This window comes from Hippocampus bargibanti, linkage group LG08 (genome assembly GCF_051943395.1).
Source record: "Hippocampus bargibanti isolate YZ-2025 linkage group LG08, ASM5194339v1, whole genome shotgun sequence".
Lineage (NCBI taxonomy): Eukaryota > Metazoa > Chordata > Actinopteri > Syngnathiformes > Syngnathidae > Hippocampus > Hippocampus bargibanti.
In genome coordinates, this window is record NC_142741.1 from 6545687 (window position 1) to 6567289 (window position 21603).

The following is a 21603-nucleotide window of genomic DNA, read 5'->3' on the forward strand; positions in this document are numbered from 1 at the left end:
AGAGCAAGAGGCAATATTTTTTTTCATCCGGGTAATTATGCGTCATGAATGATAGCCAATCAGGACTGCAGCGACTTCTTTCAGGAAGTGCAAGTCGGCGCTCCGTACATTTATATTTACAAAGCAAGAGGCAAATGTTTTTCTATTTTTATCCGGGTGATCAAGAGTCACGAATTACAGCCAATCAGGAAAGGCAGGGACCTCTTTCAGGAAGTGAAAGTCGGCGCTCCGTACATTTATATTTACAAAGCAAGAGGCAAAAGTTTTTCTATTTTCATCCGCGTGACACGCGTACCGAATGATAGCCAACCAGGAAAGGCAGCGACCTCTTTCAGGAAGTGAAAGTCGGCACTCCGTACATTTAGTCGGCGCTCCGTACATTTATATTCACAAAGCGAGATGCAAAAGTTTTTCTATTTTCATCCGGATGATTTCGGGTCACGAATTAAAGCCAATCCGAATGGCAGCGACCTCTTTCAGGAAGTGAAAGTCGGCGCTCCGTACATTTATATTTACAAAGCAAGAGGCAAAAGTTTTTCTATTTTCATCCGCGTGACACGCGTACCGAATGATAGCCAACCAGGAAAGGCAGCGACCTCTTTCAGGAAGTGAAAGTCGGCACTCCGTACATTTATATTTACAAAGCAAGAGGCAAAGGTTTTTCTATTTTTATCCGGGTGATCAAGCGTCACGAATTACAGCCAATCAGGAAAGGCAGCGACCTCTTTCAGGAAGTGAAAGTCGGCGCTCCGTACATTTATATTTACAAAGCAAGAGGCAAAAGTTTTTCTATTTTCATCCGCGTGACACGCGTACCGAATGATAGCCAACCAGGAAAGGCAGCGACCTCTTTCAGGAAGTGAAAGTCGGCACTCCGTACATTTATATTTACAAAGCAAGAGGCAAAAGCAAGACGCAAAACCCGAAACAGCTATTTATGTGCACACATTTATATTTACAGAGCAAGAGGCAATACGTATTTTTTTATTTTCATCCGGGTATGAACACGTCACGAATAACAGCCAATCAGGAAAGGCAGCGACCTATTTCAGGAAGTCAAGTTGGAGTCGGCGCTGCGTCCGAAGAAAAACGCAAGCTAACAAGCTAACAATATAAAAGCCATGTCGTTAACGCTCGTGACGTCCAAACACAGGTAATTGTCTTTTGTTGTTGCTACAAAATGTTTCTTTTTGCTACCATTTTGCAGTTCAAGAAGCATGTTATCGGGGCCCAGTCATAGTGGGGTTTTAGTTTCGCAGAACTGGCGAAAAAAAAACTGTCAGTTCCACGCCGATCGATCGGCATCGATAAATAACTTCTACGTGAGAATAAAGGGGTCGTCCCATGTTGTTAATTGTTTCAGACTCAGGGCCATATGCAGACTTCAACGAATCCAAGGTCACATGGTGAGTGAACAATTGCTTTTTTTTGTGGCGATCCTCGATTTACCACATTGGATGTAATCTGGATACGCACCAACAAAACATAACAAAACGCAAATTAGATGCATCCAGTTACCGCCGTGCATCTTCCCAATAGATCGTTTTAGACTTATGGCCTACAAAACGTTTTTATGCAATTATTTGCTGAAAGTTTTAGTTTTGTTGTATCGTAGCTTATTGATAGACTTTGCCGTAAATTTCCCCTCGATAGTAGCTTCCGTTGTCTCACGGTGACAGTATTCAGTCTTAAAAGTCACCATGATGTTATGAACTATTTTCCTCTGCGCTCCAGATGTCCAGTCGCGCAGAGCCCGAGGTTCTCCTGGAGAAGGTGGGCAGGGCCGGTGTGATCACCTTGAACAGGCCCAAAGTGCTCAACGCCCTCAATTTGACCATGATCCGATCTATCTACCCTCAACTCAAGGTACCAGCTGAAACGCTCCTCAGGAATGTTCAATCTCCATTTCCTCGTGTGTTTTTTTCAAAATGTCGCCTTGTTAGAAATGGGAGAGTGACAGCGACACGGACCTTGTGATCATCAAAGGGGCAGGCGAGAAAGCCTTCTGCGCCGGTGGAGACGTCCGAGGTAAATTCCAATAGTGGCGGTTTCTGATCAGTCCATCGTAAACACGATCATTTTGCCGTTTCGAACGATGCTGATTTGCCGATTTGGGGGAATTTGTTTTCTTGCAGATGGATAAGTGACTCTCTGTCGCCTTTGTTGCTTTGTGTTTTCATTTCAGCACTGACCGAGGCAGGGAAAGTTGGCGATCGCCTAACCAAGGACTTGTTCCGTGAGGAATACATTCTGAACCACGCAATCGGTGAGCTTGGAGAACATTTTTTTAATACTCGTTAACTCATTCACTGATGACGATGTGCAACCATGTGTCCACTCCAGTGCCAGTGTTTTTGTCATTTTCACTCAAATTCCGGGACCCATACAATATTGAGTTTTAGAACTATATAAACATTCAATTCAACGTAATAAATCGTATACCCTCTTCTTTTATCAGAAAAAAAATAGTTAATTCCTAAATTATATGGGTCTTGCGTTATCTGAGCTTGAAATGGGGACGTCTGTACAAAATGCAACACATACATATTGGTTTATATAGGGCTTTAACAACAGCTGAAGCTGTAACAAAGCGCTAACATGAACAAAAGGGAAATCCTGCCCCATAGTGGAAGGGAAAAACATTGTCAGATGTCTGACCAGCGCTTTATCGGGAAGAAAAACCAAAACCCGAACAAATTCGGCAATGGCACTCCACGTCTCACTTTTCAATTCCTGAATAAATTCGGGAATGGCAGCGAATGAGTTAATATGAAAAACCCTGCAGTCTCACATACAGTCAAAGCTGGGTTTTCGACCATAATCTGTTCCAGAAACCTGTTTGAAAATTTATTTGGTGGAAAATCGATACATTTCCCTGTCTGCTTTTTTTAAATCATAATTTAACAATACGAACATTCCTGCTCACAATCAAACGCTACTTGAAGATAATGCGTCGATCTCAATGAGATGCGACACAAGTGACGTATAAGGAAGTGGAGGGTAGACAAATGGTGCATTCAAGTGCGTTCAGTTTTTTTCGACAACCCATTTTCTGTTATAAACGGAGGCATTAACACCCAGAAATTTTTGTTTGAGAACCAAGACGTTCCAAAGCCGAGGTTTGACGGTGCCTGAAACAAACGTTTTGCCTTCTCACGCGCGTCATCTTTTCAGGAACATGCCGGAAACCGTTTATTGCCTTCATTGACGGAATAACCATGGGAGGGGTGAGTGGAAATTCGTCCTTTTGAATAACATATGACGTCTTAGAATAATAATAATAATAATAATACTAATACTACGACTAATACTACTACTAATACTACTAATACTAAGACGACTAATACTAATAATATGACTAATACTATGACTAATACTACGACTACTAATACTAATACTAATAGTACTAGTATTACTAATACTACTACTAATACTACTAGTACTACTAATCATACTAATAATAATACTAATACTTGTACTAGTACTAGTTCTTTACCAGTACTAATACTAATGCTAATACTAATAATATATTTAATTTATAAGCGCCTTTCAAAACTCTCAAGGTCACTTTACAGTAACAGGATAAGCTTTTCTGTGGGTGAGTAGCGCTAGCCGCATGCGCCAGCGTTCACTCAACCCGGAAGTAACTCAAATAGATAGAAAGCTAGCTAGCTAATAGATACAGTAATAATAATACATTTCATTTACAAGCACCTTTCAAAACTGTCAAGGTCACTTAATAACGTAAACAAAGATAAAGACGCTGGACCCAACGCTAACATTTCAACAGACCACGTTGACAGAATTTAGCAAGATAGCATAGCTTCACGAGTAATAATAATAATAATAATAATACATTTAATTTACAAGCGCCTTTCTGAACACTCAAGGACACTTTACAACAAAGACAACACACAAAACAGTAAAATCATGCATAAAGCAATAAATAATAAAACAGCATAATAAATTAGACCATGTAAGCAAGTTTAAAGAGGTGGGTTTTCAGGTGAGATTTGAAAGTAGGAAGGGAGTCAATGTTGCGGATGTTGGGTGGAAGTGAGTTCCAGAGTTTAGGAGCGGAGCGGCTGAAAGCTCTGCACCCCATCGTTGTGAGACGGGCAGAGGGCGTGTAGAGGTGGAGGGAGGAAGAGGATCTGAGGGCCCGAGTAGGAACGGAGATTTGAATTAGGTCAGACAGATAGGGGGGGGCAAGGTTATGGATGGCTTTAAATGTAAACAGAAGTATCTTGAATTCAATACGGAGTTTAACAGGGAGCCAGTGGAGCTGTTGGAGGACAGGAGTGATGTGGTGAAATGAGGGGGTTTTTGTGATGATCCGGGCTGAGGAATTTTGGACTAGTTGGAGTTTATGGAGACATTTTTGATTGACCCCGAAAAGAAGTGAATTACAATAATCGATACGGGAGGTGACGAGACTGTGGACGAGGATAGCAGTGGTGTGAGGGGTGAGAGAGGGACGGAGACGATTGATATTGCGGAGGTGAAAATATGCAGACCGGGTTATGTTATTTATGTGGGAGTGAAAAGATAGTGTGCTATCAAGGATGACACCCAGGCTCTTAACCTGAAGGGCGGGGGACACGGTAGAATTGTCAATGGTGAGAGAGAAACTGTTTGCTTTGTGAAGGGTGGATTTTGTACCGACAAGGAGAAGTTCAGTTTTTTCGCTGTTTAGTTTGAGAAAGTTATGAGAAAACCAGGATTTGATTTCTGAGAGGCAAAGTGTAAGGGATGCAGGTGGAAGAGAGGCGTCGGGTTTACTGGAGAGGTAGAGCTGGGTGTCATCCGCGAAGCAGTGAAAATGAATTCCAAATTTGCGTAAGATATCACCAAGGGGAAGAAGGTATATAATAAAGAGAAGGGGCCCCAGGACAGAACCTTGGGGCACACCAGAAGACACAGGGGAGGACCGTGAAGTGAATGAGGTAATTTGGATAAACTGTGAGCGGCCAGTGAGGTAGGAGTGAAACCAACTGAGTGGGGTGTGTGTCACGCCTAGAGTGGAGAGTCGGTTGAGCAGGATGGGGTGAGAAATTGTGTCAAAGGCCGCAGATAGATCAAGAAGGATGAGAATAGAGAGGGAGCCGGTATCTGCTGCTATGAGAAGGTCGTTCGTGATTTTTATGAGGGCTGATTCAGTGCTGTGGCGGGGACGGAAACCAGACTGGAATTGTTCGTAGAGGTTATTGTGAGTGAGGTGAGAGTGGAGTTGACAGGCGACGGTTTTTTCGAGAATTTTAGCGATAAATGGAAGATGCGAAATTGGACGTAGGTTATTGAAATCATTGGGATCTGAACCAAGTTTTTTCAGGATTGGCGTTACAGCTGCGGTTTTAAGAGGGACAGGAACAATTCCAGTGGACAGTGAGGAGTGAATAATAGCTGAAATAAAAGGGAGGAGAGCAGGTAGACAAGATTTGATGAGGACAGTAGGGAGGGGGTCAAGTTTACAGGTGGAATTCTTGGACTTGGTGATGAGGTCAGAAAGTAAGGAGGGATGAGGGAGTTCAAAAGACGACAGCAGTTGATAGGGAGTAGGAAGGTTGGGAGAGGGGGGGGATACAGAGGAGCCGAGGTGCTGGTGGATCTTGTTGATCTTTTCAGTGAAAAACAGAAGTAGTGCGTTGCAGGTGTCTGAGGAGTGAAAGTGTGGGGGGAGAGAGATAGGGGGTTGAATGATTTTGTTGTATAGGGAAAACAGAGTCCGTGAATTCCCACTGTTAGCATCAATCAGTCCAGAATAGTATTCCGATTTTGCGCGTGTGATAGAGTCCTTGTAGTGGGTGAGGTGAGCTGTGTACATGTCCTGGTGGGTGGTGAGGCCGGTCTTTCTGTAAAGTCTTTCCAGCTGCCGAGTTTTCGCCTTGGTGGAGCGGAGTTGGGCGGTGAACCAAGGGGCGGATCGAGTGAATTGGACTGACCGGGATTTAACAGGAGCAAGGGTGTTGAGCATGTGTGCAAGGTCCATGTTGTATTGGGAAACAAGTTCATCAGGGGGGGAGTTGTAGTCCGGTTTGAGGTTGGCAGCCATTGCAGTGAGGGTGACAGTGTCAATGTGTTGGATGTTCCGATAAGTGATGATGCGCGGTGGCTTGGGGAGAGAGAGTGTGATGGGAACGTTAAATGAGACGAGGAAATGGTCCGTTACAGGAAGTTCGTTTGCTGTGCAGTTGGCGGGGGTAAAACCACAGCAGCATATTAAGTCCAGGATATGCCCTTTTATATGCGTGGGGAAATCAGAGAATTGGTGTAAGCCAAAACTCTCCAATGAGGAAATAAAGTCTTTGGTGAGGGGATGGGTGGAATTGTCAATGTGTATGTTGAAGTCCCCAAGGATAATAATATTTGGTGACAGAGTGGAGAGGTGTGTGAGGACGGCTGAGAAGTCTTTTAAAAAGTCACGATGTGGTTTAGGGGGACGATATACAGTGGCTATAACTGTGGGAGATGGACCAGAAATTTGACACGCAAGGCATTCAAATGAGAGAGTTTCCGGGACTGGTACTTGAGTGACTTTCCAGATCTCGCGGTAAAATATCGCGAGACCGCCTCCGCGGCCCGAGAGGCGGGGTTTTGAGAGGTAAACAAACCCAGGTGGCGTCGTGTCGTTCAACTCGGAAAAGTCCCCCGCTGTTTGCCAGGTCTCATTCAAACAGAAGAAGTCCAGCTTACGGTCACTAAGGATGTCTTGGATAAGACAACCCTTACCCGTAAGCGAGCGGATGTTCAGGAGGCCGAAAGTGACGCTGGTGGTGTCATTTTGAGGGGTATTGGCCGACCTAGCCAGGCCGGCCAACACACGGTGTTGCACGGAGCGGCTGTAACCTCTGCGTGGCCGGCGGAAAGATGACCACAGGGAGGTGATATCCTTGGAGTCGTCGAGGTGAAAGTCTCGACGTGATCCGCGGTGGATATACCTCCGGGAAGGGTGGCGAGCGATTTCCGGGAATCGGAAAATCGCCTGTGGCACGCTCGTCCACCGGGAGCGGAGTTCAAGCAGCTCTGACGCCGAATATTGCAGCCGTCCAACGGGTCGTTGGAGGAGCGACATGATAGCACCCAGCAACGTCCAGAGACAGGCAGCGCCCAGGTTAGCCCTCAACAGCGGGTACAGGTGGGTGGAGATCGTCCGTGTTCTCGTTCGCGGTCCGGATAAACGACCGGAATCACGAGACGATCCGACAGCCAAAGCAGATTGGAGTTCCACCATAAGTTCCTCTGGTGACTGTCGAGTATTTCCAGTGGTACAGGAATCGTAAAAAAACAAAAAGAAGCCAAATGTTTGCGGGCGAACAGCGGCAGCCAAAAGCGCGCCAGCGTACATTCGACCCGGAGTAACAAGTAAACAGAGCCATGGCCCCAATTTCAGACGTTCGCAGGCGCCGTCTTATTTAAGATGCTAACATTTTATAATAATAATAATTAATAATTATGACATTTCTCAATGGGGTTGAGGTAAGGGGACGATCCAAACGGCCGAGTACGTGCCGTTGGAGCCAATATGGTGTCCGCTATGCGGTGCAATGCGGAATTTCGCCTGAGGGTGGCAGCAGAGCTTGAATTGAAATGATGCCCGCCCCCTTTCCCCCTTACAAAAAAATAACCATCATGAATCATCAGACAGCTTTACTGCTGGGCTTTGACATATTTGCCTGTTGCCCTTTTCCCTGTCCTATTTCTTTATTTCTTTTATTAATTATTACTCTGGGATGTCAGAAACGTTCATGCATGAGTGTGACCCCCGCTGCCCGTTTAGTCACGCATGAGTAACCCCCCCCCCCTAAAAAAAAAAAAAAAAAAAAAAAAAAAAAAAAACCAAAAAAACAGAACAAAAACGGAAACGGTCTTGGTCCCGTTTCAGCACCTTGTGTCATGGCCGCTTCAATATATTCAAGTTACATGCCTAAAAAATATATTAATTCATTAATTAGTTAATAAATTAATTATTTTTTGATAGCTAGAGCTGGACAAACTCCTTATTTGAAAACAGGCATGTTAAACTTACCAAAGACTCGAGATTGATTTTTTTTTTGTGTGAATGCGGATGAGTGAGATTAATAATAATAATAATGACAACAATAATAATAATAATAATGATAATAATAATAATAATGATGATAATACTACTACAGTGAGACCTCAACTTACGAACTTAATTGGTTCCCAGACAGAGTGTGTAAGGCGAAAAGTGTGTATCTCAAAAAAAATTCCCATAGGAAACCATTAAAATGGGAATAATCCGTTCCCAGGTTTCCATAAAATATACTTTTCAACTAAATAAGCCTTAAAACTACACACAACATACCTTATTCTATGTATAATAAATGTGCTATTGTATTGCAATGAAGGAAATACACTGAATTATATCATAAAGTCACTTTATTTACATTTGTGATGGTCGGCGATGGATTGATGGAATGGTGTTGGAGGTCGAAGGTCAAAGGGAATTGCATGAGGACTGTAATTACAGAAATAAACTGTGCTGTAAAATAAAGTTTTATTTACCTTTTTGATGGTCGTTGATGGCTTATGGAAGGAGAGTCACCTTCCATAAGGACTGTTGGTGCTGTTCGGTCATGTGCTTCCGCCGAAGATCACTCCGCCAGCCGTGATGGGTGTGTATTATGAAAATAGTGCTTATTATAAGGTTAAATTTTCATAAATTTGACGTTTGTAAGACGAAAAGTTTGTAAGTTAAGGTGTTTGTAAGTTGAGGTCTCACTGTACTAATACTACTACTACTAATAATACATTTCATTTATAAGCGCCTTTCAAAACTCTTAAGGACACTTTACAGTCACATGATATTTTTTCTGCGGGTGAGCAGTGGCAGCCACACGCGCCAATGTTCACTCAACGTGGAAGTAACAAAGTTAAAGAAACAAAAAACTAAATAACATTATACACAATATATACAATAATATGACAACACAAAGACACAGATTGTATATAATACTACTACTAATACGAGGACAAATATTACTACTACTACTACTACTACTACATTTAATTTATAAGCGACTTTCAAAACTCTGAAGGACACTTGACAGTCAGTGTTTCTGCAGGTAAGCAGCGGTAGCCATAAGCGCCAGCATGCACGCACGCATACACGCACGCACACACACACACACTCACACTATGAACAATAATATTCAAATAAAGTAAAACTACTCGCCATATGCAAAAAGTATGTATAATACAAAATATATATAATATAAAAAATATAGGTAATATACTGGAAAAATTGCAATTTATTGAATTCATCTTCATCAGCATATGACTTTGATCAAGGAAATAATCTGGACATTTGTTGTGATTACTGGTCGATTGTCGGTGGGCGACCAGTCCCGGACATACCCAAAGTCATCATGCATCCCGATTGAGACAGAAAATGTTACCCTCCGCGCGATCCGCAACCCATCTTCCGTTTTCCGTGACTTCATTTGCACGTGACCGGTTGGCAAATTAATTATCCGGTTGTGCGCCCGCAGGGTGTCGGTCTTTCAGTTCACGGACGTTTTCGAGTGGCCACCGAGAGGACCATGTTTGCCATGCCCGAGACGGCCATCGGTAAGCGTCACCACGGTTCAGTTGTTTATGAAGCCATGCTTAAAGGACAACCGACACCTCTGTACAAGTTGCGTCCATAATTTGTAAAATGACTTCTACTGACCGCATTTTACAAAGATTCCACCGCATATAGCTATATTATATGTTTTAAAGGACAACCGACGTGTGTGTATGTTGCACCAAGACTACTATTTGATACGAATTCCCAGCAGACAAATCAGCCCATTTCCAACGGAGCTTGGGCGCCATGTTGTGCATTTTCTGGGACGCTACATTGGAGTCCTCGAATTGATACGGGAGGACTTCTTTGATCGATTGCAAACATTTATGCTTGCCCCTTCAGAACTATTTGAATCATATTCATAACTGGATAAGTAACAAGAAAGTATCTTTTTACGAACCTGAACTCTCTGAAGCCATTGTTTTGATTCTGGAGCAAGGCAGTTTGTGAAGGAGTTTCCTGACGTGACGTCACGAACTGGGGGCGGGACTTTCTGAATCTATTCAGTTTTGAGCTCATGAGTGGCAGTTTTGGGTAACTTTAAGTAATTTTTATTGGTGTTTTTCATTTGACTAAAAATATCATCCTGCGTGTTTTGGGTATTTTAGATGCTATAAAACGTTTTTCTGATGTCATTTAGGAAACGAAAAATGGTGTCGGTTGTCCTTTAAGTGAGCCCATTTTGAGGAGGCGGTCTGGATCTCTCGCAAAGGATCCCACGTGGCCATTTTCACCCCAAGTGGTATTTTTGCCCACGGCAGGCCTGTTCCCCGACGTGGGAGGCGGTTATTTTCTCCCGAGGCTTCAGGGCAAGTTGGGCCTGTTTCTGGCTCTGACGGGCTTCCGCCTCAAGGGCCGCGACGTGCGGCGAGCCGGAATCGCCACTCACTTTGTCGAGTCCGCCAAGGTAGGACGAGCCTGCCGTTGCGGATGCTTACGTTGCTTAAGCACGCTTTACGAAATGTATTCTTGTCAAATTGCTCGGGTAGTTTTTGACAAACTCAGCACTACACATTCCATTCAACTTTTTTATTACTCCATGACCTGGACGGCCTGTCAATCACCATTTTTCATTGTATTTTATTTTATTTTATTTTGTCTTGTTGTAGTTATCCATATATTTATGTATTTATTATTTAGTTTGTTTGTTTGCCTGTTAACCTATCTTTTTATTTAGCCATTTATTTTTTTATTTTAATATTTATAATTTATGTATTTCTGGATGCATTTATTATGTAGTTTGTTTTTATTTGTTTATCCATCCATTTATTTACTTATTGTTTATTTTGTCTGTGTGTTTATACAGTGAGACCATCTTACAAACACCTTATCTTACAAACTTTTCGTCTTAAGAACCTCTAATTTATGAAAATTAAACCATAAAATAAGTACTATTTTCATAATACACACCCACCACGGCTGGTGGAGTAATCTTCGGCGGAAGCACACGACCGAACAGCGCTCCAGCCGGCGCTACTTTGCACACCCCCTCTCATTGAATGCACACGTCGATCGCCTACTTGGAGCTTTTTGCTGATAATTTTACTATGATGGGACCGAAAAAAAAAAACCCCACCACAGGCTCGTGTACAGCCCAGGAAGACACAAAATAAAATCACCGTCGCTGAGAAGAAGGAGATCATTGAAAAACACGAACGAGGTGTACGTTTGTGTGATTTAGTGGCCGATCACGGCTATGCTAAATCAACCATTGCTCCCATTCTCCGGAACACAGAAGCCATCAAAGGTGCGTCTATTGCAAAAGGTGTTTCTGTGCTCTCAAAGCGACGGTCTCGGGCAATCGAAGAAGTTGAAAAAAACTTTATTTTGCAGCACAGTTTATTTCTTTAATTACAGTCCTCATGTAATGTGCCTCTCTTTGTGACTTTATGATACAATACAGTGTATTTCTTTCTTTACAATACAATAGCATTTATTATACATAGAATAAGGTATGTTGTGTGTAGTTTTAAGGCTTATTTAGTTAAAAACTATATTTTATGGAAACCCTGGAACGGATTATTCCTTTTTTAATGGTTTCCTATGGGAATTTCTTTTTTGAGATACACACTTTTCGCCTTACACACTCTGTCTGGGAACCAATTAAGTTTGTACGTTGAGGTCTCACTGTATATTTTTTTAATTTTATTTATTAGTTGTTTATTTGTCTTATTATTTGGTTGTTTATTTATTCATTCATTCATATTTTTGTTTGTAATAGATGGCGGAGCTGGAAAAGGAAGTGGTGAACTTGAGGTCTCCCTCTGCTGAGGACATCTCCAAAGTCTTGGAGTTCTTCCAGACCCAGGTGAGGAGCCTGAAGTCACGTTCCGGTGAAGTTTGGGTGCTGATTGGGCATTTCCCCGCTTCTCTCAGAGCAGCCTCGATGGTGACAAGCCTTTTGTCCTGGAGAAGCAGATAGCAGATATCGACAGGTAGGCCGTCACAAACTCCTCGTTGATGATGTCATAGAAAACTGTAAAGTGGGAACGCCGCTTCAGTGTTGTTGTGCCTGCCCTCACAGGCTCTTCGACTCGGCCACAATGGAAGGCGTCATGCGCAACTTGAAGGCCGACCCCTCCGACTTTGCAAAGAAGCAAGTGGAGGTATGCTAACCCCCCCAAAAAATAAAGAAAAAATGAATGGATAAATAAATAGATGGATAAATAATGACGTAAATGAATACAGAAAGAAAGAAATAAGCAAAAAAATAAATACAAACACCTTATCTTACAAACTTTTCGTCTTACAAACGTCAAATTTCTGAAAATTAAACCTTATAATAAGCACTATTTTCATAATACACACCCACCACGGCTGGCGGAGTGATCTTTGGCGGAAGCACACGACCGAACAGCACCAGAGGTTAAGTTACCAACAGTCCTTATGGAAGGTGACTCTCCTTCCATAAGCCATCAACGACCATCAAAAAGGTAAATAAAACTATTTTACAGCACAGTTTATTTCTTTAATTACAGTCCTCATGTAATGCGCCTCTCTTTCCAAACAGCAATTCCCTTTGACCTTCGACCTCCAACGTCACTCCATCAAGCCATAATTGACCATCACAAAAAAAATTAAGTGACTTTATGATACAATGCAGTGTATTTATTTCATTACAATACAATAGCGCATTTATTATACATAGAATAAGGTATGTTGTGTGTAGTTTTAAGGCTTATTTAGTTGAAAAGTATATTTTATGGAAACCCGGGAATGGATTATTCCCATTTTAATGGTTTCCTATAGGGATTTTTTTTTTTTTTGAGATACACACTTTTCGCTTTACACACTCTGTCTGGGAACCAATTAAGTTCGGAAGTTGAGGTCTCACTGTATTGCTAGTTAGCATTTGCGGCAGTAAAATCGCTTAATGGTGGTTATTGGTATTTTTGTGCCTGCATCTTAACACCCTCCGGGGTGGGGCTTCAAGGGAGTGGTTGTAGCTTTGTAGCAAAGTAGCTTCGCCAAAACTCATTTGCCTAATTCTGCCCGTCCCCCCCTCCCCCGCCACTTCATATCCATTTACGGCGTCCATCAAGGTCAGGCGAGGGGAGGGGGATTATTGAAGGGTGAAAAAAAAAGATTAAAAACGCCCAACCCCCCATGCCAGCATCACCTCCATCCACTGTTTGCCACTTAGCATCACACTCGGGATTAATAAAGGAAAAGCACTTTGCTCAATCCTGATCTTACGTAGCGGGTCAAATTGACCCATTTTTCATTGTACAGTGATACCAAGGTATCACTGTACTGTTTACAAACTTAATTGGTTCCTAGACAGAGTGTATAAGGTGAAAAGTGTGTATCCCAAACATTAATTTCCCATAGGAAAGCATTAAAATGAGAAAAATCCGTTCCCAGGTCCCCGCAGAACATAATTTTCTACTTTCTAATTTTCTAAGCCTTAAAACTACACAAAATATACCTTATTTTATGTATAATACATGTGATGTGGTGTTGTAATTAAAGAAATAATTTGTACGGTATAATAAAGTCATTTCATTTGCTTTTGAGATGGTCGTTGATAGCTTGATGGAATGGAGTGGCCGGTTTCATCAGCATTAAACACTTGCTGAGGAACGTAGCCTCTTTTTCCACCATTTTGAGGAATGATTCCTTGTATGCTTTGGCAGCTTTATCGTCAGAACTGGCTTCCTCACCATGACGAATGACACTATGAATCCCTGTACGACACTTAAAGTTCTCGAACCATCCGTGGCTAGCCTTGAAATCGTCAATGGATGACAAACTTCCAGGTTGCCTCTTGACGATATCCGAGTGAAGTTGCCGTGCTTTCTCTGCGATAATTTTATCTAGTTCCTCATCAATTGTGTTCTGTTTAGCTGGGTTGATAGCTTTTTGCATCAAGTGTACAGATGGCTTGTGCAGGTTATTTGTGGAACCTGATTGATGGGATATTTTAACCTTGCAGTCTACACTCTGCCTTAGACTATCAATAAAGTTGAAACAAGTCCAAATTTCACTGTTTTCTCTATTCATTTTCTCACTCTCTGTCGTCTGCCTATCTATTTTTATTTGCAGCTCTGTTTCTGTAACCAAATATGCGTTTGTAAGCCAAGGTCTCGTTGTAGTTTGTTTCTCACAGTTCTGTTTTTTAAAAGCATTTTGTTGAATCCACACAAACAAATCAAATGAATTTCTTCTTGTTGGGAATGAGCACTTGTCTTTTTTCTGTCCCCGGTTGTCCTCCCGCAGACATTGTCCAAGATGTCTCCCACCTCCCTGAAACTGACTTTCAAACAGCTGCAGCTCGGCGCCGCGCTCAGCCTGCGGGACGTTTTGGTCATGGAGTACCGCTTGAGTCAGGCCTGTGTGGTAGGAAAGCGCCCCACTTTGAATATTTGATATATCGGGTCAATATGACCCACTCTACTTTTAAATATCCCAAAAAATATGCAATCATTGACGATGATTGCCACAACCTATTTTTTTTCTTAACGAACAAAATTTCTGCACGTACTTTGAATATTTGATGCATCGGGTCAATTTGACCCGATATACTTTTAAGTATCCCCAAAAATATTCAATCAATCATTGATGACAATTGCCACACCTTTTTTTCTAAAAGAACATAATTTCTTCCTGCATTTTGAATATTTTATGTATCGGGTCAATATGACCCACTCTCCATTTTACAATCCCAAAAAATATTTATTTGATCATTGACGACAATTTCCACAACTTTTTTTTTCTTAATGAACAACCTTTCTGGCCGCACTTTGAATATTTGATGCATCGGGTAAGTTTGACCCGATCTACTTTTAACTGCCCAAAAATATTCAATCAATCATTGATGACAATTGCCACAACTTTTTTAAAGGACATAATTTCTGCCTGCATTCTGAATATTTGAGGTGTCGGGTCAATGTGACCCGCTCTACATTTTATTGTCCTAAATAATATTTTATCAATTATTGATGACAATTGCCACACTTTTTTAGACAACAAAATTTCTCTGTGCACTTTGAATATTTGGTGTCTCGGATCAATGTGACCCGCTCTACTTTTAATTATCCCCAAAAGTATTAAATCAATCTTTGATGATAATTGCCACAACTTATTTGTTTCTTCACATTTCTGGCTACACTTTCAATATTTAATGTATCGGGTCAATATGACCCGCTCTACTTTTAACTATCCTCAAAGATATTCAATCAATCATTGACAACAATTGACAATTTTTTTCTTAGAGGAAAAAAAGTCTGCTCACACTTTGAATATTTGAGGTATCGGGTCAATGTGACCCGCTCTACTTTTTACTGTCCCCAAAAATATTCAATCATTGACGACAATTGCCACGATTTATTATTTTTTTCTTAACGAACAACATTTTTGCCCGCACTTGAATATTTGATGTCTCGGGTCATTATGACCCGCACTATTTCTTGCAGAAAAAAAATCTATTGAATTATTCTGTTTTCATTACAAGTAAAAAAGAACATTCACCTTCCCCATTTTTTTGTGCGGGTCAACAGCAACTTGATGTTGTAAAATTCCTTTTCTAAGGTGTAACGTTTGCTTTTCAGCGGGGCTGCGACTTCTACGAGGGCGTCCGAGCCGGTAAGTCGGACGGCGCTTAAACGCATCATGACGTCTCTCGACAATTTTTTTTTTCCTGTTTTTTTCATGCGTGTTTCCAGTTCTGGTGGACAAAGACCAAAATCCCAAATGGAAGCCGCCGTCCCTGGAGGAAGTGTCGGACGCCAGCGTGGATCAGTGCTTCGCTTCGCTTGGTGACCTGGATCTGGTGTTGTGATTGCATCACCCGGCGACCATTTTGTCACCCGTCGACCATTTTGTCACCCGTGAACTTTTGTATCAGGTAATAACGCTCGGCAAACATCAAGATAATGACTGATGGATGATTTTTAGTTTTTGTTTGACTCATCATGTGAAATTATTAAATAAGAAAGTAGATCTACCCCAATGTGGGTACTCCACTCTTCAGTAATGTGTAGAGAGGCCAAGGCAAGATCCACGGCCCCTTTCAAGCATTGCTGGTCCTACTAAACTCATGCAAAAAAAAAAAAAAAAAATCCAAATTGGTATAGAACTATTTTTCTTATGTTTATTTGTTAGCCCTTTTCGGTCCTTTTTAGGAGTTTAAAACCTAGAAATGGGTCACTTTGACCCTCCTACTACGTCGTGTTTCTCAGTTCCAAGATCCAAAAGGGTCAGTGTGGAAAAAAGGCCAGCAGAAGTTTTAGCTATCGATCTAGCTAGCTAGCTTTCTAGCTACCTTTGTATAATAATAAATAATAATAATACAGGTAATTTATATAGTCAGATAGCTAATAGACAGCAACTAGATTGCTGGGTACCCAGCTAGGTAGCCAGCTAGATCGTCAGCCAGAGATCTAGGTAGCCAGCTAGATAGCTAGATAGCTAAGAGACAGCAAACAGATAGCTAGGTAGGTAGCCAGCTAGATAGCTAGGTAGCCAGCCAGATAGCTAATGGATAGCATCTGTGCTGTATGTCACGCATATTAGCATATTTGACAATAAAGCTGACTTTGATATTCAGCTAGATAACTAGATCGCAACTAGATAGCAAGCAAGATAGCCAGCTAACCAGCTCGACAACTAATAGACAGCAAAAAGATAGCCAATAGGTAGCCAGCTGGATAGCCAATAGGTAGTCAGCTGGATAGCTCGACAGCTAATAGATAGCAAATTCACGCAACATCCATGGAAACCGCGTTGGAATAGCTGCCCAACCATATCATATGCCTGATGCAAAATGTCATTATGCTTTAGTTGAAAAAGGACGCAGGAAAAATAGTAACAATCTAGCTAGCTAGCTTTGTAGCTCGCGAGCTAGGTAGCTATCTTGTTATCTAGCTATCTTGTTATCTAGCTATCTTGCCATCTATCTGTCTATCTGGCTATGTAGCTAGCTTTCTAGCTATCTTATTATCTAGCTATGTTGCTATTTATCTAGCTAGCTATGTAGCTTGCTAGCTAGGTAGCTATCTATCATATATAATAAAAAAATGCCCCGCTGAGTCCCGATTCCACTTTGTGTGACTTGACCGCGGCGCAAACGTTCAGCCTGGAACGTCAAATGCGCGCTTGTACCTCCTTTTATGGCCAAGGTCTGTCTGGGATGATGTAGTGGCGTCGGTGCCATCGACTAAACAAAACGTTTTCATCCAGCCATGTTTTTTTTTTGTTCATCAGATAAAGTGCAAACAAAAGGCGTCGTTTTGGTGAGGAGGACTTTTTGATCGATGTTTTGACCCCTTCTGTGCAATTGTAGTTTTCCATTCACGTTATTCCAACTTGAAGGCATCATTTCACTTTGCCCATTTTATGTCGTAGCACGGACACTTCCGGCTTAGCGGTGACTTGATTAGATGAGCCGCTATGGCCGCCTTTACCGCTTTCTCTGTCAAATAATCATCCCGGTATTATGTCATGTCCTAATCCCCCCCCCCCCCCCCACACACACACACACACACACACACACACAACACACGCTTGCTACTATTAGGTAACAACGTTCAAAGAGCAAAGCGATAAAGCGCCATAAACACACAGCGAGTAAAACAGGAACTCTTGTTGGGCTATCAGGCAACGCACCATTAATTTTGTGGGAAATACATGTAACTTAACACCCTTTTGGCCCCGGGTCAATTTGACCCGCGACCTAACGATCATCCCTGCATGTTTTTTTTTTCGTAACAAGCAGCTCAGTTTGTAAATAAAGCCCAAAAAAATGGACTTAAAAATAGTGCGTGTCAACTTTGCAGTCGACAAACCAAACGACATCCTCTTAAGAAGAACGGCCGAGTCCACTTTAATCTTTAGCGTGTTGGCAATATGTTTGGGATTAGCTCCCCGCGCACCCGCAGATTAGCACATAGGTTACGCTGTTTTTGTCGACGCGCGGCAATCAAAGAAATGTCTCGCAACAAATGCAAAGCGTTTGCCGATAACAATGGAAAGTAAAAATCGGAAGAAAATGTAGCCCAGTTTTTCAAATGTATAATATAGTCCAACATGGGTTTTCGACCATAATCCGTTCCAGAAATCGGTTCGAAAACCATTTGGTTCCAAAACCGAAACGTTTCTCGTTATAATCAATGTAGTTAAAAAATAATAATAATTAATGTTTGTTTTTTTAATTGATATGGAGCAATACAATGCAACGCTACAAGAGGCTAATGCGTCGCTCACAATGACACGCAACACCAGGAAGTGACGTATAATGAAGTGGAGAGTCATGGTGCATTCAGGTGTGCTCAGTTTTTTCAATAACCCATTTTTGGTTGTAACCCAAGGCATAAAAAAACTGACAATTTTGGCCGAAAACCCAATTAGACGTTTGAAAACCCAGGTTTGACTGTACAGTGATAGATCAGGTTATGAACCCCTTGGTTTACGAACTTTTCGGATTACGAACGTTAAATGTAGGAAAATTTTACCTTGGCGTACGAACTTTTTTTCGGGATACACACGGAGCACCACAATGAGTGATGTGTCGTTTGCGAACGAGCCCGTTCTCCTAACAACAAAATGGCAGCTGACTGTTTTTATCCTCTATACCCCGCCCCCAGTCTTCGGTTAAAGCCACGTGATTGGTCAAGAACACCGCTGTGGGGGGGTTAACATTAAAGGGACAGGCAGACGACAGAGTGACAAAATGGATAGAAAACAGTGAAATTTGTTTCAACTTGTTTCAACTTTGATAGTTCAAAGGCAGAGTGTAGACTGCAAGGTTAAAATATCCCATCAATCAGGCTCTACAAATAACCAGCAAAAGCCATCTGTACACTTGATGCAAAAAGCTATCAACCCAGCTAAACAGTACACAATTGATAAGGTAAAATTATCGCAGAGAGCACCTACAAGGGATCATTTCTCAAGATGGTGAAAGAAGAAGGCGACGTTCCTCATCAAATGTTTAATGCTGATGAAACCGGCCACTCCATTCCATCAAGCCATCAACAACCATCACAAAGGTAAATAAAACCACTTTATTATACCGTAGAGCAGGGGTGTCAAAGTCATTTTTTGCCGCGGGCCACATTGTAGTTATGGTTTTCTATCAAGGGCCGTTATGAATTTGGGGAACCCATTAGAATGTTTACATCCCTTCAAATATTACATATAGAGCACACAGCAAATTAATGAATAACTTGTTTTCAAATCTGAAGTCAAGAATAATGACTTTTATTGTGGTTGACATCCAAAAATATGAAATTTTGGCTCAGATTTTAGCAATCATCATGGAATATAACAAGTTTGATTTGCTCTCGCGGGCCGAAAAAAATGATGTGGCGGGCTGTATTTGGCCCGCGGGCCTTGACTTTGACACCTGTGCCGTAGAGTTTATTCCTTTAATACCATAGCACATTTATTATAAATAAAATAAGGTATATTTTGTGTAGTTTTAAGGCTTAGAAAATTAGAAAGTATAAATTATGTTTTATGTGGACCTGGGAACAGATTATTCTCATTTTAATGTTTTCCTATGGGAAATTAAATTTTGGGATACACACTTGTCACCTTACACACTCTGTCTGGGAACCAATTAAGTTCGTAAGCCAAGGTATCACTGTACGCCCAAATTCACTCGTTCCACTCGGACATGATGGTCTCAGAACCATTTCGTCAATCACGGGACGTCGCACTCGATGTACGGGATGTCGCCGTAACGCCGGTCCACCTCGGCCCACTGCTGGACGGCCCGCGTCATGATCTCCTCCGACAGTTTCTGGGCGTAGTCCAACAGCGCCGGGTCGGTTCGATGAGATCCGTCCTCTGAGCGGACCAAGTAGGCCTTCTCACCCCCTGTCCTCGCCACTTCACCGTCTGCGTGGGAAGCGCTCCTCTTGGATTTGATGCAACCCATGGTCTGGAGGATGTGGCATGGGTGGACTGCGGCGGACGAGTGCCAGGCCGAGAGTCCGCATGCGTCGGTTCTAGACTCTACCAGGGGGGACGGATCTACTGACACGCATCCTTGGTGCTAGAGATGGTCTGGAGACCACTGCTGTCACCTGCAGATCAAAGAGGGTACATATTCACAGCGCTTTTGGATGTCTGATTGATTCCCAAAAGTGATTCTTTTAAAAATGTGAAAATCCCAAAAAAACAAGGGTGTCTAAGTCAAGGCCCGGGGGCCACATCTGGCCCGGCACATCATTTTATTCGGCCCGTGAAAGCAAATCAAACTTGTGAAATTCCATGCTCATCTATCGAGCTAGGTAGCGAGTGAGCTAGCTAGTGATTGAGTGAGCTAGCAATTGTGATAGCTAGCGCTCGAGCTAGCTAGCTAATCAGATAGCTAATAAGCAATTGGCTAATCCCTTACATCACAGGTGTCAAAGTCAAGGCACGTGGGCTAAATCTGGCCCGCCACATCATTTTATTCGGCCCGCGAAAGCAAATCAACCTTGTGAAATTCCATGCGCATGTATCGAGCTAGGTAGCGAGCAAGCTAGGCAGCGAGTGAGCTAGCTAGTGATTGAGTTAGCTAGCAATTGAGCTCACTAGTGATCGAGCTAGCTAGCTATTCAGATAGCTATTAAGCAATTGGCTAAGCCCTTACATCACAGGTGTCAAAGTCAAGGCACGGGGGCCACATCTGGCCCGCCACATTTTATTCGGCCCGCGAAAGCAAATCAACCTTGTGAAATTACATGCTCATCTATCAAGCTAGGTAGCGAGCACGCTAGGTAGCCAGGTGTCAAAGTCAAGGCCCGGGGGACAAATCTGGCCCGCAACATCATTTTATTCGCTCCGCAAAAGCAAATCAATTTTTTTTTCTCAACTGGCGTGTTATTTTTATACATCCCCCCCCCAGGTAATACTGGGTGTCAAAAGTTCTAGAAGAGAAGTGGTGGTCTGGAGCAAGGGTAACGATGGCCTGATTTATAAGAGAGTGTGGGACGGATCCGTTTGATGACGTTTGAATTAAGGGCACAAGGGTCCTCGGTTTACGACGTACAACGTCTCGAGGTAACGAACCGCTATCAGCCGTCGTACTTATTGATTTTCCCCCTTGACGGAGCAATAAGTGTCCCGATTTACGTCCATGGGAACGCAGCTCCGTCGTACAACGAGGTGCGCCCCCCGGCTCGTATCGAATCGATGACAAAACAGATGTTTTGCTTCAACATCTGTAAGGAAAGCGAGCACACGTGCGTTGCTCAGGCGATGAAAAACACGACCTACTTGCCCGAGACGTCATCCGGGTATTTTCCGTTTCAGTCGACGCGTGAAAATAGACGACAAACAAACAAATAAACAATCCTCCTCCTCTTCGACCAGTCCCGCGAGAGAATAATTTGCCCTGGCGGCTCTCCTGGCGGATCTCACAGCGAAGCAGACATCGCGGCCGCGCGCGCGCACGTGAGCAAGAGGTCACAATTCATTGAAGCAGCAGCGCCGTCCGGTGGACACTTGTGGGAGTGCAGTACAAGCGAGTTGGGTTCGACGCTGTTTCGCTGCAGTGCCACAAATATCCACTAGATGGCCCT

The 21603-nt window shown here is 42.5% G+C and overlaps 2 protein-coding genes across 3 annotated transcripts in view; one reads left to right on the forward strand and one right to left on the reverse strand.

Moving 5' to 3' along the window:
* akap19 (A-kinase anchoring protein 19) overlaps window positions 1-21603 on the reverse strand; it is a 176024-nt gene extending 154421 nt beyond the window's left edge. The window contains exons 1-2 of the mRNA XM_089001914.1: window positions 21299-21603; window positions 18793-20121 (exon numbers count right to left, since the gene is read on the reverse strand). Of these exons, the coding sequence (XP_088858040.1) occupies window positions 19737-19973 (237 nt within the window). The 5' untranslated portion in view covers window positions 19974-20121; window positions 21299-21603 and the 3' untranslated portion in view covers window positions 18793-19736. The remainder of the gene's footprint in view (window positions 1-18792; window positions 20122-21298) is intronic.
* On the forward strand, window positions 905-17753 carry hibch (3-hydroxyisobutyryl-CoA hydrolase). 2 transcript variants are annotated; one of them, XM_089001906.1, is made up of 14 exons: window positions 905-1153; window positions 1364-1406; window positions 1735-1773; window positions 1944-2028; window positions 2186-2266; window positions 3175-3227; window positions 9513-9591; window positions 10354-10499; window positions 11814-11900; window positions 11969-12027; window positions 12117-12198; window positions 14312-14431; window positions 15643-15676; window positions 15757-17753. In XM_089001906.1, exons 1-14 carry the CDS (start codon window positions 1122-1124, stop codon window positions 15870-15872), a joined length of 1056 nt encoding a protein of 351 aa, XP_088858032.1. In that variant the 5' UTR covers window positions 905-1121; the 3' UTR covers window positions 15873-17753. The 2 variants fall into 2 exon arrangements, with proteins under 2 accessions (XP_088858032.1, XP_088858031.1); XM_089001905.1 differs by having other exon boundaries at window positions 910-1153; window positions 1735-1866; window positions 15757-17561.

Bases quoted from the DNA above. Each gene is read 5' to 3' on its own strand.
- hibch (XM_089001905.1), top strand. From the start codon at position 1,122: ATGTCGTTAACGCTCGTGACGTCCAAACACAG. The intron at 10,500-11,813 runs GTAGGACGAGCC...TGTTTGTAATAG, and splicing joins ACTTTGTCGAGTCCGCCAAG to ATGGCGGAGCTGGAAAAGGA. The intron at 15,677-15,756 runs GTAAGTCGGACG...GCGTGTTTCCAG, and splicing joins CTACGAGGGCGTCCGAGCCG to TTCTGGTGGACAAAGACCAA.